Here is a 19063-nt window from a genome sequence, read left to right as displayed (position 1 = left end):
GATAATTATTCTTATAGAGCCTCAGCCTGCAATGCTTTATCATTTTAAGCTTCACATAATATTTAACTGGAATTTTTCCTAGCGGAAACCCAGGGTCACGTACCTGGTTACTATCCAGCCAGCAGTGGCAGATGAGAGTGCAACGACCTCATTGCATCAGGGTTTCCCAATCAAGATGTTTGAAAGTTTGCAGTTTAAACACACCGTTTTTAAATTATGCTGCAGCCCTGAACCTACTAAATTGCTCTTTCCCATTTAGAGGCAGAGCACCAACTGTTCAACTGGCTCTTACTGCAGTTGATGGCTATAAATATTGCACCCCCAATAAAGAGTCTTAGAAATCATGACAACCACTGGCTGATTTATCTACTGTTTTGGGGGTTATATCCCGGGCCGATTCTCATTATTCTTCTCTAGAATCCATCAGATGCATCCGGGCGGTTAAATCAGCTCTGACCAAAGTCGCTGGTACTAAAAGTTTGGATTTACTGATATATAACTTTCAAGGTTGGGTTTTGCCTCTCAGTCACTGAGGGGAGAAAAAAATAAATCATGCGCTACAGTACCCTGAATATCCAGCTTTAATAACAAGACTTCCTTTGGCAACAAACAATAATTCAGGAAGCAAAAAAAAAACTCGTCAGAAGATAAACATCAGTATTTTATAAAACAACAGTTTACAAAACAGCTGTAAGAGGGCAGTTTTGAAGAAATCTGTGCATTTTGTTTCATATGTTTGGCAATAAAAACTCCATTTTGCTCTTAAATTAAGGAAAACGGCTCTTTTCTCATTTGAAATCCAGTAAATTCAGTCTACACACAAATACTTTATGATATGCACTACAATTAAAAAAAAGCGTTTTCTGCTCAGTTTTCCAAAGACCGATAAAACACTGTTTGGTTCAAAAGAAATGATCCTACCACAGAAAAGTTGCATAAAAATGCTGGAACAAATAAATTATAAAAATACTGTACTACTGAAAAATCTTCTCAGAAATCAAGACTGTGCATAACGACAGAAGAAGTCAGTCAAGTCTGCAAAGGATATTGCTTCACAGTATGTGGACATCACTGATTGGTCCTGCTAGACAACCAATACTTCTTAGGCAACAGTCAAAGGAAATTACAGTGACATTAAAAAAAAACAATACAATGTATGAACAGTGTCCTTTAAAATAAGGAATCAGAGTAACAGAAACGATGCGACAGAATTAATCAGAAGTTACAACAGCTTTTGGCTTTCACTCGGACACCGACAGGAGCATAATGACGACGCTACTGAGTCACAGTGATGCAGCAAAAAGGATGACTGGAGAGACGCTTTCAGTCGCAAATACTGAGAGCTGTGAGGCCGCCAAGTACGGCCTACTTCTCGTCCTCAGGGAATAAGGCGTGAAAAAGTGAGAGTGCAGGGGTTGGTTTTGGGAACAAACAAATTTAAAAAAAGGAAATGAGAAAAGAAAGAAGTCGTTGAAAGAACGAACATGTTTTGTGCAGTCCTGTCTGTCCAGTAATGTTATCTGAGATCTTTGGAAGATTTAGGGACTTTGAGGACTTTGTAAATGTCGTTAGAAAAGACCGTGATGAAGTGGGGTCGTGAGTTCCTGGACATGTGGGTGCAGAGGGGAACTTTACCGACATTTTCAGGATCCTCGATGTCCCAGATTTCTGGCATGCTGCAACCAGGCCTACATAACAATAAGGAAAAGAAATGAAAGAAAGGAAAATAAAAACTTTGGATTCTTTTTTTAAAATGTTGTGCACACGCCTCCTGAACATCACAACTGAGATACCTGGTTCTCCTGGTGCACCAAGAATCCTCCAGGACAAAGAAATCCACTCCCAACTTCCCCAGGTTCCTCTTCACGGTTTCCCCGGACATGCGGCTGTACATGGAGTAGACCAGCTTGGTTCTCTCTCTGTGAGGAACAACAAAGACACTGAACTCTTTGAAAGCAAATCATCAATAACTGACTCGATGCAGACCCTAAACTTCTGTTCTGCATTTACTTTTTTTTCTTCCCCCAAGTGAATAAAATGGAGAGAAAAAACATAAACATCTTTTACTTTCTATTTGCAACATGTCAATTTTTATTTATTTAACCTTTATTTAACCAGGAGAGAGTCTCGTTGAGATTAATAATCTCTTTTACAAGAGAGTCCTGGCCAAGACAGGCAGCAACATGGTTACAAAAACAAATAACATAAGAACAATTAAAACAGTTTTAACAAAACAGTAAACAGATCGCAAAAATAGTCAAAATCAACAACAATCAAAGCACCTACAGCTAAATGTACTTGCTTCCAAGTCTTTCAGGAGAACTTTAAAAGCATCAAGTGAGACCAGATCTCTTAATTTTAAAATTTTCTGCAACTCATTCCATGCATAAGGAGCAGCATAGCTGAAGGCCCTACTACCTAGTTTAGTGCGGACCCTAGGTACAGACAATACAAATAAGTCCTGGGAGCGAAGGTTATGACTCCCAGTGCTTTTTTGAAAAACATAATTTCCTAAGTAGAGTGGAAGTAGGCCAAGAATGGCCTTATAAACAAAGACATGCCAATGATAGAGTCTACGGGTGGACAGAGCAGACCATCCGACCCGAGTGTACAAAGAGCAGTGGTGAGTACGAGATCTAAAATTTGTTATAAATCTCAATGCTCCATGATAGACAGTATCCAATGAGTGAAGACATAGAGCAGATGCATGCATGTATAGGACATCGCCGTAGTCAAGCACAGACATAAAAGTGGTGGCAACAAGTCTCTTTTTGGCTTCGAAGGAAAAGCAAGCCTTATTTCTAAAATAAAAACCCAATTTTAGTTTCAACTTTCTTACAAGATGTTTGTATCAATTAGAAAATTAAAGCTGCAAGCAGCGATGAACGGGCCCTCGCACCCTTGTGCACGTTCAGGCGTGCAGTGGAAGCTTGTATGACTTGCATGTAGATTCTTCAGGCCTGGACATTTAGCGGATGACACCACCCACGACTCTCTATAGCAAACTATTCAAAAGTTATGGCAGAAAGTAGGAACTATCAGATATCGACCAATCAGATGAAGGGGGGGGCACGCTTTTTAACGCTTTTGACTAATAAAAGTAATGCGCATCGTCGCAGGACCGAGACGCACATTTTGATGTATAACACACCTGGGTGCACGTTACGGTTCAGGCGAAGAAGCGGCTGAAGAAATGGCATAAATTGCACCAAAATGACACGATTCATTCAAAATGGCCGACTTCCTGTTCAGTTTCGGCCATGGCTCCAAGAGACTTTTCTTTAAGTTGCGACATGATACAGGTGTGTACCGATTTTCGTGCATGTACGTCAAACCGTATTGTGGGGCTTGAGGCACAAAGTATTCTAGGGGGCGCTGTTGAGCCGTTAGGCCACGCCCATTAATGCAAACCATTAAATATCACAATTTTCGCCAGGCCTGTCTTGCGTGCAAAATTTGGTGACTTTTGGGGCACGTTTAGGGGGGAAAAATAAACAAGAAAAACATTTCCTAAAGATACAATAGGGCCTTCGCACTGTAAGTGCTCGGGCCGTAAAAATGTGTGTGACACAATTACAATCCTTTTTGTGTTGCCTTTTATGCTGCTTCTTGGCCAGGTCATCATTGTAAAAGAGAACTGGTCAAAACTGCCCCACCTGGTTGAATAAAGGTTAGAGAATTGATGCTATGAGAATAAAAAAGAACTATCCAAGATATAGATATTTTTCTACATTAATGAGCAATCACATGTGCTATTTCCTTTTACGTGGTACGGCTATACAAGATTGAGCGGTTCTCTGCCTCTCCACAGAAACAGCTGAGGATCGTCTCTGTTCACTTCATGAAGTCAGTTTTAGCTGAAGTAGTACTAAAATACTAAAATAAGTTCCATGGCACAATTAAAAACCAAAAAGAGGAGGAAGAAAATACAAGCAAAGTTGAGTTGAGGTGGAAGAGTAGTTCATCTGTTTTAGTTTTGAAGTCATACACCAACATTGAACAGAGGAACAATAAACGCAGTTTTACTTGTACTGTAAAGGATGCTCATGACCGATAGATAAATGTCAGTACTTAATAAAGGTGATGCTTGTAAGAACTAGTTCAACATCTAACTGGATTCCTCAGAGACAAATCCATCTGCATTTGGGATTATAATACCATAAACTGATTAGGACCTGCTGCTCAGAGCAGGATGGAAAACTGCCTCTCGTCAAATGTTGTGTTGATGGGTTATCTGATGAGGGGTCAGACTATTTTCCTCTCGACTGATTGAACTGACCTGAGGCCGGCGTCTTCATAGTGGGGGTGGTTGACGATAGGTCGACTGGTGGACAGCTTGATGCTGGCCATGGTGGGCATGGCTCCCGCAAATACAGACTCTGCAGCGATCACACAAAGAGAAAAAACAAACATGACACCAGAATAAGATGGCTGTTGTGTAGAATGAGCTAAACTACCGCATCTTTCTCTAATTAGTATTTAGACTTTAGTACAACAACCAGAGAATTCCCTTTTTTTAGCTCAGCTTACATCAGTTCATCGAGTACCCAAATCCAGAAAAAAAAGTTTTTGAGCTTTTGATCTTTATTTCAGTGTGCAGCTCATGAAGAGGAACCAACAGAGACACAGAACTATTGCATGTGGCACTAAACATTTTGGAAATCTTTCTTCTTAATTCAACTTCATTCCCTTTATTAAACCTTTATTAAAATCAGAAAAATTCATCACATTCATCAAAAGTCACCACTGTATCTATGACAATGGGATGACCCCCCCCACCTGGACTGGTGTTTTCCTGGATCCAGTCCAGCAGCTCCTCCTGCGGCAGGTTGCTGAACTCTCCGATAATGGCCCACTGGTTCTGCAGGTTGGCCACTCCCTGCACGGCCATCAGGGTCATGATGGCAAAGGCCGCAGTCTGGTGTTTGAATTTCTCTCCAATCCAACCAAACAACTGACAAGAGACAAAGAGAGTGCACAGAAACTCATTAAATATATTATATTATTATATTATATTATATTGGAATATACTGATTAAGAAAGTACAGTGCAGATTTTGTTTAAAGCTATATAAAATGATTCTACATTTTAAAATAGTTTAAATGTCAACTGAAGGAGGTCTCACATCGCTACATTTGACAAAGACTCCCAGTCGTCTCAATGCTTCAATGCTCAGAGTTTACTTTTCTAGGATTTTGAAAAGGTTTCACCAATCCATCCATGTCGATATCAAATTGATAAGGTCGTCTGGATAGAAGGTGAAACAACTTCCAGAACTGAGAAAATGAAATCCAGTTGCCTTGATTGAAAGTCTTGGACTCACATCCGTCACCTGGATGACTGAGAATCAACACAAGAACATCGATACCACAGAAACCTGCGCCAGGAGGTTTAGTGGACATTGACTAAGCGACTGACAGAAAATGAGAGACTGACAAAAAAAAAAAACACAAAAAAAAAAACAAGAGTAAATCCTAAAACAGTGTTGTAAAAGTGACTTCATCGCCACACCAACAGGGGGAGCCTCTGAGCAAAAATATGTTACAAATGTTCCTTTGAGCTGCTTCAAGGTGTTTTTGTTGGTGGGGGAGGGAAGAATAGAGAGAAGGAGAGGGAGAAAGAGAAACCTGAGATGACACAGACCTGTTTGGAGCAGATCAGTGAGGCCATGATGCACATGTGCGGCGTGAGGAAGAGCTTCAGGCGCATGATGAGGATGGCCAGCACGGTAAAGGCCACCAGCTGCAGGCTGTGGTACACCAGCTGTGGAGCGACAAGTTAACACACAAAACTAGCAGCGTTTCATACCAACAACTGTCTTACAACCTTAATAAACCCGAGTCGAGAGTTTCACTCGAGTATTCACATGGATGGTCAGATGAGATTCAACAGGTTTGTCAGATTTCTTTGAAATTACCTACGAAACATGGGAAAAATGCAACACTGACTTTGTAAAGATCGGTTAAAACGCTGCTTACTCAGCTGCTGGGTTGCTATTTCTCACCTGAGGCGAGATATCAACATGACTGATTATTTTGGATTAAAAATAGACAAAACAATTAAGAGACAAGCTTGTGACTGTTTGCAAATTTGAAATGCAACCAGATTTGCAGCATATTTGAAGCATACTGCGACTAGCCCGTATGAACCGCATTCAAGTAAATGGGTCCATGTTCGAGCTCTAAATCAACAACTCTCTTCTAAAGAGTGACAGTTGTGATGATGGGTTATTTTCGGAGAAGCTGTGATCTCCTCAGAGGTTGTAATCTATATGAATCCCCAGTGAACAGACGGCAGCTTGACATTTACATGATGCCTATGATATAAATCTATTTTAAACCTAATTTTTCCTGTGTACACTGAGAGTCAGTCACATAGACTCACAAATGCCATCAATGAGCAAACGGCGGCTGGTAGATGAGCGTCTGAGCGCTTTCCTGCCCCGAGGTAAGACATTACAGACAAATGACACGAAGCAGGAGCGACAAAGCTTACAAAAAGCCGCACAGTTGGATTTCGTAGCAGAAGAAGAACTGGCTGTCATTTCTCTGTAATGAGGATGGGGATGAAACTCATTTAGGGATACAGGAACTGAGCACATGTCACCACCCTGGAGAAATGCGCTCTAATCAAACACGGTCAGAAAAATGTTCACATGGAGGCATGACCAGCAAATGATTACCCTCATATGTTAAATAGTACGACGGAGTAATAGGGCCAAACTAAGACAAAAAAAATTGGAAATTGCGAGAATAAAGTCATAATATAATGAGAATAAAGTCGTAAAATTACGAGAATAAAGTCGTAATGTTGCGAGAATAAAATCGTAATAGAATAAAGTCATAATATTACGAGAATAAAGTCGTAACATTACAAGAATAAAGTCGTAATATTATGAGAATAAAGTCGTAATATTACGAGAATAAAGTCGTAAAATTATCGAGAATAAAGTCATAATATTACGAGAATAAAGTCATAATATTACGAGAATAAAGTCGTAATATTACAAGAATAAAGTCGTAATATTACGAGAATAAAGTCGTAAAATTATCGAGAATAAAGTCATAATATTACGAGAATAAAGTCGTAAAATTACGAGAATAAAGTCGTAACATTACGAGAATAAAGTCGTAATATTATCGAGAATAAAGTCGTAATATTACGAGAATAAAGTCGTAATTTATGAGAATAAAGTCTTAATATTATGAAAAAGTGGTAATTTATGAGAACTCTAACAGAAAGAGCAGTCTTCTCCCTGTGTTAAAATTAGGAATATTGAGCATCTTGTGAAGTTATATTTATATATTTATAATATATTACAACTTTATTCTCATACTATTACGACTTTATTCTCAAAATATTACGACTTTATTCTCAAAATATTACAACTTTATTCTCGTAATTTTTTGGTCTTAGTTTGGCCCTAATACTCCGTCGTAAAATAGAAACATGAATGCAAAACCTATTTTCCTCACCTCCCCTTTCGCCACTATTTCAGACCTGCAACACAGAAAAGAGATAATAAGACCACTTGAGAGAAAATGTCTTGATTTCCAAAGAACAGAAGGACAGTAAAAGCAGCAATAATGCCAGCGAGGAAGCCTCACCCCGCAGCTTCATCAGTGTCTTCACTTACAGACACCGTCCTCTCCTGCCTCAGAGTGTGGATTATGTCCTGAAAAGTCTGCAGAGGACAAATAGTTAAGATGCATTCCTTGTCCTTTTGTATGACATGTTTTTAGCTCTGTATAACAGCATTTCTTTGGCTGATCTCCCCAACAGCTCGCTCATGTACTGCCTCCTGAGCTCTGCCAAATCGCTTCATGTATTCTTAGCTTAGCGTGGGTAAGGCATAATAAGATTAAACTGCATAAAGAGCAAGTCCTTCAATGTCTTTTTTTCCCCTATGTTTCTTTTCTCAAAATGACTCCTGGTACAGGAATCAGGAATAAATCTCTCTGTTCTTCTTTTCCTTGCAATATATTTGAGCAACAAATGTATGTATCAAATCCAAACCAGTGCAAATAAAACACGGGGAACTTCCTGAAGGTGTAAAAGCGCAGCATGAATTTTTAAAAGCCTCTTCATATGTTCTGGCATGAATAAACTGCATTTGTAGTAATGTGAGCTGATAAGAGCAGCAGGTCTCTCTGTCTGCAGCAGCTGCTGCTGCTGTGAAGCAACGTCTCAGAAAGTCATTTCATCTTCACGTCTGACAGCCTGCTGTCTTGGTCTGAGAGAGGAGACGGGTGCGTCTTCATTTTACTGCTCTAATCGGCTATTTCTGCTACCGCAGGCTAAGAAGAAAGAAAGAATAAAAAGAACTTCAGAAACCCTGAAAGCAAACTCTCTTTTACTCCTCTCAAGACTTCAGACTTCAAGGGGGAATGAGAAATTTATCCTGCGTAGTTTCTAGTTTTCTGATAAATTAACACGGAGCCTAAGGTAAAGCTGACATAAGTGACGTCTCATTGTACCACGGTGTGCAAGTGCGGGTTTGGATTTAGACTACCGGGCTTCTCTACGGCTGCTTCAAACAAAGACGATTGAAAACCACAGCTACTGCATCACGCTGGGTTTAAACATGCATAATGGTACATATTTAATTTACTGATAGCAGTCTGTCAAACTGCTGTATTAAACTTTTTTTTTTTTTTTTTTTAAATGCAGACTATTTTTCTGCAGATTTGAAAGGCACAGAGGCTGTACCATATTTTATTTCCTACCTGGGATTAAAGTTTGTGTTTTGTGTGCTAAAATGCATAAGATTTGTAGAGTTTATTTCAAGGAACATTTGAAAAACTACCAAACTTACCCTGACAGCCACGACAGTGACCACCAGCAGGTTGACCGGCAGCAGCAAGGTTTTTAGGTAACGTACCGGTGTCTGGAGAAGAGACAGCGAGGAAAGAGAGGGAAGACAACACATTATCCAAAAAATGAAATGGTTAATCCATAACATTGATCACTTCATCCGTACGGAAACTCTTATACAACGAGAAATTAATTCAAAGTAAGGAAAATATAGTCATGCAACATTTAAATAAGCTCAAAGTAGTTAAAACTCTTAGGCCGTGTATAAGAGTTTAATGCCCTAAAATAATTATTAATTCAAGAACAGAGTAACAAAAATCCTGTCAACCAAGACGGTGCATACTGAAAAGAAAATGGGGATTATTACACTAAAAATAGACGCTGCATTGTCCTTTTCTTTTCAGTTTAAAAAGATTGCTATTATAAAGAATTAATCAAAAAGAGAAGTAAGTAGATTTAATTTGGTGTCTTTTGAACTTGATTGCTGTCTTTGTTAAGTGGCTCAGGATTTGTTTTTAATTGTGGACTGCAGCTACACAAATTAATAAAAGCTAAAAGTGAAAACCTTTTTTTTTTTTTAAATAAAGCAAAACTAAATCCCTGCTATTGACACCCAGTTATTTTCGGTAATTTCGCCAAACAAACACCATACATGAGCTAGTGGAAATATCCATACAGTTCGTAAAGTCTGGATTTTAGTTGACATACAAAGTTGGCAAACAAATGGACTTTACAGGACGATATTATAAATAGGATAGGCTTTTATAAGCATTTTGCTTCAACCTATGCCTTTTTAGTTATTGTTCAACACATTTTTTTGGTTTTGTATGAAATGTTAATGCTGTGCACAATGTTTTTTTGCTGTTGTTTTGTGTTGCAATGACTGAATAAACTTCATTCATTCATTCATATTAACAATCTGGAATAACTCTATGAAAACCAGTTTGATGCTTTTGATCAGTGGATTCCTACGGATAAAAGGAATATAAATAACTGAGGAATGGACACATATTACGGCAAAGGTAGGTACAGAGTTGCCATGTGTTTCTTGTATCTTCCGTATACCATGCTGGTAAAATGATTCATGGTTTGTTGCTCATAATTTCTGCAAAATTAACTGGAGGAGTGAATTGTGGAGATTCTACCCTTTTTAACGACATATAGTATGTCTGTTGAGAGGTTAAGGCTCGAGCCAGTTGGTCAACAGAACTCCAGATTCAGTTTTTTTGCATTTTCATGCGACCTTTCAAGCTGACAGTTTCACTTCACGGCTCCTAATGAGCTGCCAACTTCTGCTACCAGGTTTGTGTTTCCTGTGAAAACACATCCAAACCCTGACAGCTGCCATTTTCATACTTCTGACCTTTTTATTTTTATTTTTAAGAAGGAACTGTGACATTCTGTAAATGAGCATTTTTATACCAAAGTGCCTGAGATGGATGTTCTGCAGAGGCTCCTGCACAGTGAGCAGAAATCAGTACTTAGATGGTAAAAGATAATTGTCAGCTGACAAAAAAAAGATTTTGGTTAAAAATAAATCATATATAAAAAAAAAAAGATATTACCTCAAATTCCATGAAGTCAAACTCAGCAGCACACGTGTACATCAGCGTGTGGAAGTCCTTGTAGCTCGTAAACTTTGACTTTATCAATCCACTGATGTGAGCCTGAGAGAAAAAAGAAGATGAAGTGATCTACAGCACTTATCCCATCAACTGTTTGTATTTTTTGCTTCAGTTATAAACATCCTTAACGTTGACACGAAACCTTTTATCCCCCCGCCCCCGGTGTGTTTCATGACACGTCAAATCTTTGTAGATCAACCACAACATTATGACGATCCTTTTGATATTGCGAAGCGCCTCCTTATGCTCTCAAAGAGCTCCAGCCAGTCGGCTTCTGAGCGTGAACTGTGGTGTTATCAATCGATCTTCTGGATCCCGTCACTTGGTTCAGATCAGATTCTGGGGATCTTGATGACCAAATTAACTCCTAAAACTCTTTGTTGTGTACTTATAGCTGTTAACCCTGAAGAATGTGAAGGAGGCAGCTTCTGTGAGGGAATGATCTCGTTATGTTGGGGAGTTTTAAAAAAAATAACGTGCATGTTTTCCCACAGAAGATTCCATCATACCAAGATGAGTTGTTATTATTCCTGTTACCTATCAATGGTCATAATGTTACAGATGACAGGAGTAATAATAATTGATCACAAAAAGGTTTATGTGCACAAGAAATACACTCATCTTTGAAATTTTGAGATATCAAATTACAGTAACTTACATCATCGGAGGCCCCGAGGACTGTGGAGAGCATGAATTTGAGCAGAAGTGTGGAGCCAACCCAAGCCAGACCCTGCATGACCTGTAGAAAAGGGTAGGGGTCCATACAAATTAATCAATAAATAATTAAAACCTGCCACAAGCCTGTGTCACATGACCAAACATAAAGTGCTGCAGACTTTGGGCGAGTCACAGCTGAAAACCAGAACTACAAAGTCTACATTGAATAGAACTGTGGTTACCTGCGTGGGCAGTTTACTCTCAAGCACAGCGAGCACAGCTGGCTGTGTGATACTTGATTATAGTGGTGTCATTGGGACAGAGATCTTTTTGTTAAAAAAAATATCCAGTTGAAACTGGTTTTGTTTTAATGTGGACGAAGCCTTAGTCGTGTAAATGTGATTCATCTCTCAATTCAAATGATCTGCCGTAATGATGCTTGCAGAAGATCTAGTGCACGGTTTCTGCAGGTTAATGTACCGGTAGACAGATTTAAGATGTTCTTGAATGCCACTTAGAATGAAATTGAAGATCAACCTCCCAAAGACAATGCTTGGATGAAAAGTCCCAGATTTAAGGATAATTATGTCAACCACAGCTTCCCCAGGTTCAGTATGTGGCGCCTCTGTTTCTACGGCTGTTGTTGTTGCCAACACTTGCTGCTGCTCTGCGCCGCTCACATCCAGCGTGGGATTCCTCACCCCCGTTTCCCTCTGTCGCCACTTTGAAGAACTTGAAACACCACAGCGAGCCTCGTACTCACTGCCTTGAACCAGTTTCAACCACCAGGCAAAACTTTTTTCATTAAATTTGCACATCTCCATGACTAATTAGTTACTGCACTAGCTGCCAACAGCAGTCATTAAGTGAAAGTGCTAGGAGGAACTTCCTCAGAAAACAGAAGAGGGGATTTAGTCCTACTCACCACAAAACACAATTAAATCTTATTTTCATGGTCGGCGGTATTTCTAAAAAATTTTCAGACATAAAATTAAAATTTTAAGATTATTTTTAAATCATTTAAAACTTTTTTCTGATTAGAAACACAATTACTGCAAAATAATTATTTTGTGGCTTTAAAAATACTTCCATTGCAATAGTTTTTTACAAGTTTGAGAGCCTTTCTAAGCAATCTTCTGTCGCATGTTTTACATCGATCTGCAGCAATACTAAGATCACATGTTCAGGGAAGTCATCAATTTTCTAAAATCCTATACAGGATCTTGGGGCAGGGAAATCATTTGTTATGACATTTTTAATTTGTGAAGAGCTCCCCTGCTCCTTAAAAACAGGGAACAGTTGAACATGACACGAATGCTGGATATTCAAGAGCTCAGTTTGTTTGGAGATGTCTGCTTCAACATAGACCACAAGGAATTAAAAACGTTAATGAACTTACTACTCTCACTAATATTTGATTATTTTAGCTTAAATAAAGTCTACATAAGGTCTACATAAGGTCTACAGGATGTTGAAGTAAATATCAGATTATTTGAGTTGATGTGCTTAAAGGATTTAACATGAAAAAGTGCCAAAATTAAAAAATATAAAGGGGTATTATATTGAAAGAAGTAACATTGAAAGCAACATGTACTGTTTTTTTGTCTAATTATTTGTTTCCATTTCGTAATGTTTCCTTTAAACATCCTCTCTTTCTTTTTTTCTCTAAAAAACTATAAAATGATGTAAGATGTCTGGAATAATGAGTATCATCATGTATAAGTAGGAGTTAATCTACACTCTCGTAGTGAAGTGCAGCAGAGCAGCAAGAGGATTCCTCATACCCAGATGATTATTCCAGGTTTGAAGACTTGAACAAATCTGTCCCTCAAAGCGATGATCACCTGAGAAAACACACAGCAGTTTGTAGTCAGGTTCTTGATGAAATTCTCAACATCAGCAGCATCATTGATCAAACTATTCTTAGACCGACTGCCCCCACTTAATCAATGCATCGACAAACATTGTAGCGAGGTTTGCAGTGGGACTTACCCAGATGGAAATCAGGGAGGAGGCGTGGAAGGACGTGAGCAGCATGGAGTTACCAAACATCAGGACGAAGCAGACGCCGAGCGTGATCTGCATGACACAGGCAGAGGAGGATGTGGCCTTCATTTCAATCCCCGTGTTCACTCAGGTGTACACTTTGCATCGCAAGCCATCCTCCACCCTTATGCTTATGAGCCGTCTGTGTAATTTCAAACCGCTGAGCATAAACGCTTGACAGTAATCTGAGGCTCAGCCAGCTTCTGTGGTTCCCACTGGTTTCATAAAAACAGAAATAACATCTCTGCCACAGTGCAGCAAGAAGGTGGTCTGAGATGTCCCCACTAAGCATCAATAACACGTCTAACAAATGAATTAAACTGTGAATTCACAGCCACGAGGAGGATATAATCCTATTCAGTGACGTCTTAATACTTAATCCCAGGGAAGAGCAGAACACTGAATCACTCTGCTTTATGCAACGAAAAAAAAGAAAAAAAGTGATTAGCAACCAGGGGTCCTAATAATGAAAGGGCTCTTCTGCAGTGGTAAAAGGGCGTTAAGCTAAAAGTAATGAATAAAAAGCATAAATGAAACAAAAAACACTGAATAAAAACTGAGGGAAACTCCAAGACTTCAAAACATATTTGGTTTCTATGCCTAATCACGTTTGATATTATTTGAAGGGATACTCAAACGTGCCTTGAATGCTTACAATGGTCACATAAAATAAAACGTTTAATGCTGAAGCATAAACTGGCTTAAATGTGACGATCGTTTCAGGCTGCATCAAACATTATTTTTGCTTTTATTTGCTTGTTGTTTTACTAATAAATTCTTTGGTCTAACAAATGTCAAAATAACCATAAAAAACCCCATAACTGCTTTTTCTCAAAACACTTAATAATATTCAGATGATGATTTATATCAGATCTGCAAATGTTCCCATTTCAAAGCCTACTGGCACAAAATATCCTCCCCTTCCAGCTCCATTAATGTGGTTATTTGTTGCTTTTCTAAGATTTATCATGATTAGAAAAATAATAATAACAACTTTTATCTGAATGAATTCATAGATGTCTTTTTTGTGGGTTTTTTTTTTTTTGTTGTTGCTGTTTTGGACATTTTTCAAAGGTTACCAGTCAATTCATCAAACTAACCACCATATAATCAAGCTTATGAGAATATTTGCAGGCCAGCGTGTGTTCCTGTTCTCTGCCCGAACTCACCAAGAGTATTTTGGGTTGTAAAGGATACGCACTCACGCCTGTGTTTCTATTCTTTTACACAACACACCATCAAAGCCACCATTGCCAAGTGTTCTAGGTTATGCTGAGCCATATGTCTTCCTCTGACACAAATCTCCACCATCATACCATGAAAGCATTTATCTTTATCTGGGGAGCCCACGGGTCCTGGCTGTCAGCCTGGCATGCGGAGAGGATTAGCAGCAAAGAATGCAGAAAACAGGGACAAAGGGCCAGAGAACAGGCAACAGACGCAGACTCCAGAACTATCTTCAGCCTCGGTACAGGCCCTGAAATAAGCTGCAGAGATCTACTCGTGTTACGTGCAGCGGCATCAGCAATGAGGAAACTCATCCGTGTTTCTGGTGGTGTTCTCCTTCCAGCTACAAGAGCTGAGTCAGAGCAGAAAAACGGAGACAAAGCAGGTTGCAACTCAAACTACAGACACTGTGCACAGCTTCACTTTTGCTGCTTTTGTTGTCAGGCTCAACATGATCTTTTTTTCCTCCCCCTTATTAATTTTTTTTTCTCGTCTAACCTGCAAAGATTGCCGTCCTTTTTTTGGTATAAATTCCATCACCTTTAACCAATCGTCTTTTTCAGATGCAGCTGTGGGAAATTAACTTGGCAGCGGAGACACTGCAGCAGATTGATGGACTGATGTAAAGGTTTGGGAAGGCCTTCTACTGTACCATGTGAGTGACGAGGATGGACTGCATCTTGGTAGCGGCGAGGTAACCGAGGATGTATGACGCAAACAGAGAGGCCACCTGAAAAAATACACAAGGAGAAAACTTACAATCCAGACTGAAATGTTCCCATACCATTTCTAGCTGCTGTGTACCGATACTGATACCTGGGCCTTTGGTATCCAGCAATACCAAGTACTGATTCAATGCCAGTTTCATTTTAGACAAAGTTTGCCCCTCCCACCCCCCCGACCCCAACACAGACACACACATCAGCTTTCATATATTGAACATATGTGCGAAAAGACTGTCCATCTCTGTAAAAATAGATTTTCAACCTGACCAGCTCACAGAGATTGAAACAACAACAGTACAAACAGGAGCCAAAATCTGAACATTTGCTCTACAAAAATTACACCTTTAATCCCCACATCTTTTCAGTGACGTGAGTGGGCTTGCTTCATGTGTGCAACACATTTCTTTTTTTTTCCTTTTTACTGTACAATACAGTATGCATTACTTTCAACATATTTTTTCCCAAAATAACCAGCTCCCCGAGGAAAAAAAACCAGCAGCAACAGCTAAACAAATAATCAAAATTTCAACAATTGCTCTGCAAAAATGTCAGCTTAAAAATGTCAGACCATTAGCCTACTTCATGTCATTCCCCTTCTCTCTTCCCCCTATTTCCTGTCTCTCTCTCACTGCACATATGTATTGAAGGCAAAATCTTAAAGAAATAAAAAATCTTAATTTTTTTTTTCATTAATCTACCTTCCAACCTCGCCGCGCCCCCCAGTTTGGGAACCACTGCTCTAAGGTAAACTTCAGAGTTTGCTGCTATGGTTCCATCTTCCCCTTTGTCTTCATACGATCCATTTCCCCTTTCCCCCGATGGCTCGTTAAATATTTATTTAGGCTGCTTGTGTGAGATCTAGAAAGCAAACGTGCAGTTGTGGGTACAACTGTGATGTCCCTCGGATGGCAGCTTGGACTTTAAAGCACTTGTTACAAAGCACACGGCATTTCTTTCACCATTAACAGTGTGTTGTACAGGATGTGTTGCCAAGGACATGTTGTCAAGGACACATTAGTTTAAGCTTGGATGCAGGGAGTCAGGAGGAACTGGAGGGTGCTAAGAAGAGTGGTCAGCTTATTTGGCTTTTTCATGGGAATCTTAATTTACTTGACAGTCAGTTAGACTCGCTTGGACCGCAGGACTCACAGAGTTTCCTCCCTTTTTTCCAACTGAAACCTAGCTCGATGAAAACCTGCCAGCATCTCAACTAACCAGACATTCCAGGTCGGGGATAAACACAGGGTCACATCTGCACTGGTGCACGAAAAAGCAGCTGGATATCTCAAAGTAACGTGCTGTGTTGCTGCAGGGTTAACTCCGGTTAGCCCCATTTTACAGAAGTTCAGCTGCAAACTATATTTATTAGAAAGAGGAACACAGATTTGTACTTTTTATTTTGAAGAAGCAGCTCTTTGCTGAGGCACTTTACAAGTTTACAAGTTGCCTTTCATTGATCTCCTTCATGCAAGGTACATCTAAAGATACTTAGTGTGAAAAATGGGACTCATTTTAGGGTTGAGGCTCTTACTTGAGCACGCTCGACATGGAAACAAAAGAGGCTGAGTGTGTGTTATTTTATTCTATAATCCATCTGGTTTTCTCTCCTTTACACATTTCAAGTTAAACATGTAACAATGTGTCTCAAACGACAGCGAACACCAATGTTACATCCTTTTCCCCTCATTTCACCATTTAGTTTAGTTTTGCAGTTTTTAAAAATATACAGGAAATATCAAATATAAATACTATAGGTGCAGGAAGAGGCAAAAAACCCAATGGGCTTATTTGAAGACTCCACCGAATGTACAACAATTACATTGGGAAAACAGTTACAAAACAGCAGTCAAGTGGTCCTTCAAATGTCTTTTGTAACATTTCAAAGAGGAAGAGCTCTTTGCCAAGTGGGAAAAATCATTCCACAATTTAGTCCCTAAATCTCACCGAAAATTGACCTCTGCAAGTGAGAAATTTAGGAGGATGAAGATCTGAGGATTGTCGAGTTGAATAAGAATGAACCTGTGAATTTAATTTAAAGTAAGTCTTGAACTGTCCAGGAATATTCCCTTCACTTGAATTTAGCTTATAAATAAAAACGCATATTTGAAAAATATTGATATCATAAATGGTAAGAATCTGGAGTTTGTGAAATAAAGGAGTAGATGAAGCGTGTGACTCTGATAGAGTTGCAATCCTAACAAAACGTTTCTGTAGAACCAGAATTTTGTGAAGATTTGTAGGAAAAGTATTTGCCCAAACTATATTACAATAGTAGTATAATAGTTTGGTCTTTCTTATCTCCAATGATGGCATAAACTTTCACTCATTTCCCCCTAGACTGTGGTAACACTCCAGCAAGTTAAAGTGAATTAAATTAGCAGATTTCACAATGAGATCTTCTAAGTTTCTAGTTTAGGGCTACGCAGATGAAATGTTAACTGTGCAATTCTACAGTCTAAAAAAAATCTGACGTCTCCTTCCCTCTGGACGCATGACTAAGCAGCGTGGGTGGATGTATTAGGCTTTGAGCAGCTTTCTGCATGCAGGATGAGAGGCGAATGGGTTCAATTACCAGCTTTCAAATGCAAAACAACATAATGATTTCTGGGATGGTCCGAAATTGTCATACGTTCAGATCTCTGCACCAAAGCACGGTGCCCCAAGCACTATAGTTTAGTGGTTCAAAGATCCCTTCAACTCTGCAGTTTGTCAGCCTACATATTTAACGAAGTAAATCTTTATTCCTTATATATGTGGAGTGAGGATGCTTGATGAAATAAACATGCAAATGGTGTATTTATGTAATACCTCCTGCCCTTTTTGCTTCTCCTGCAGCCTTTTCTGTCTCTTTATTTCTGTCTTATCATGTCAAAGCCCTCCTTTGATGCAGCTTCTGTGCCAGAGAACCAATCTCGTTTCTCGAGCTCCGCTTACCTGGGTGAGCAGCACAAACTGGGCGAACTGCCAAGGCAGCATGAAACACAAATTGGAGATTCCCAGAGCGACCGTGGCTGCTCTGCTCGGATTCCGTGTCCTGGAGAAGAACAGAGACAAACGAGGGGGAAATAAAATAATTAAATAGTGAGGGAGGTTTTGGGTAGGTGCGATAAGGCAAGATCCATTAAGACCCCAAAGAAAATACAAATGACACGTGCACAAGGACGCACGTTTAATCTTGCTGTAAACACGCGACAGAAACCTCATTATGTAACACGTTAGTAGCAGACAAATGAGACAGATCATTTTCAGTTCACTGTCAAGCTGACAGCAGTTTCTTTAATGTTCTTTACACATCAGCGCGTCTTCCACAATCTGATATATGGTATGACATGACAAGATATGTTTCTATGAAGTAAGTGCTCCAGCCCAACAGTCTTCCTCAGTCTACCACTTAGCTGAGAATTGCAGCAAATGTGTTTCCATCTTCATTTGGTATTCTTCAGACAAAACTTTCAAGAACTGTTATAATTGGACATGTGAAGTCATTACCAATGTACTGCACGGTGCCATATATCTATTATGAAGCTGCAGGCATTAAGACAGGATTTTATGAAGGACCCAGCACTGAAATATGCAGTCATCACCACACTCTTTATGAGAAGCATTTACTTATTTGCACTTCTTCTTTTCAGAACTGGCAATGATGAGACAGCTTAAGAGAAGCCAAGTGCTTCTGTTAATGCTCCCAAGAACAGAGCAGAATGAAGGGAGGTGGGGGTGGGGGGGGGTACTTTTGAAGTGGCTAATCTCCTGATTTTTCACACCACAACAGTCTCTAGATTTTATTCTTAATGATGAAAAACAGGAACTATCCGGTGAGATGCAGTTCTGCAGAAAGAGACAGGACTCGGACTGTTTGGAGCCGACAGAAAGGCTACAATAACCCAGAGAGCTTCTCTTTGCATCTATGATGAGCACAAAAGCATATGTTGGACACATTCTGAAACAGTTTGACTTTGGGTTATACTG

General features: G+C 39.4%; 1 protein-coding gene across 2 annotated transcripts in view; it reads right to left on the bottom strand.

Annotated features, from left to right (window-relative positions):
• Nucleotides 1–643: 643 nt before the first annotated feature.
• The window catches only part of dpy19l1l (dpy-19-like 1, like (H. sapiens)), a 34044-nt gene continuing 15624 nt past the window's right edge, over nt 644–19063 (bottom strand). For both annotated transcript variants that reach the window (XM_061718569.1, XM_061718568.1), the window contains 14 exons: nt 18029–18128; nt 15022–15099; nt 13089–13175; nt 12881–12940; nt 11098–11178; nt 10380–10481; nt 8816–8887; nt 7608–7684; nt 7476–7500; nt 5644–5763; nt 4780–4954; nt 4280–4379; nt 1794–1919; nt 644–1688 (listed from right to left, as the gene is read on the bottom strand). In XM_061718569.1, coding sequence (XP_061574553.1) covers nt 1517–1688; nt 1794–1919; nt 4280–4379; nt 4780–4954; nt 5644–5763; nt 7476–7500; nt 7608–7684; nt 8816–8887; nt 10380–10481; nt 11098–11178; nt 12881–12940; nt 13089–13175; nt 15022–15099; nt 18029–18128 — 1375 coding nt within the window. In that variant the 3' untranslated portion in view covers nt 644–1516. The remainder of the gene's footprint in view (nt 1689–1793; nt 1920–4279; nt 4380–4779; nt 4955–5643; nt 5764–7475; nt 7501–7607; nt 7685–8815; nt 8888–10379; nt 10482–11097; nt 11179–12880; nt 12941–13088; nt 13176–15021; nt 15100–18028; nt 18129–19063) is intronic.

Source organism: Cololabis saira, chromosome 3 (genome assembly GCF_033807715.1).
Source record: "Cololabis saira isolate AMF1-May2022 chromosome 3, fColSai1.1, whole genome shotgun sequence".
Lineage (NCBI taxonomy): Eukaryota > Metazoa > Chordata > Actinopteri > Beloniformes > Belonidae > Cololabis > Cololabis saira.
Note: the sequence above shows the minus strand (reverse complement) of the source record. Positions and strands in the feature narration are given on the sequence as shown.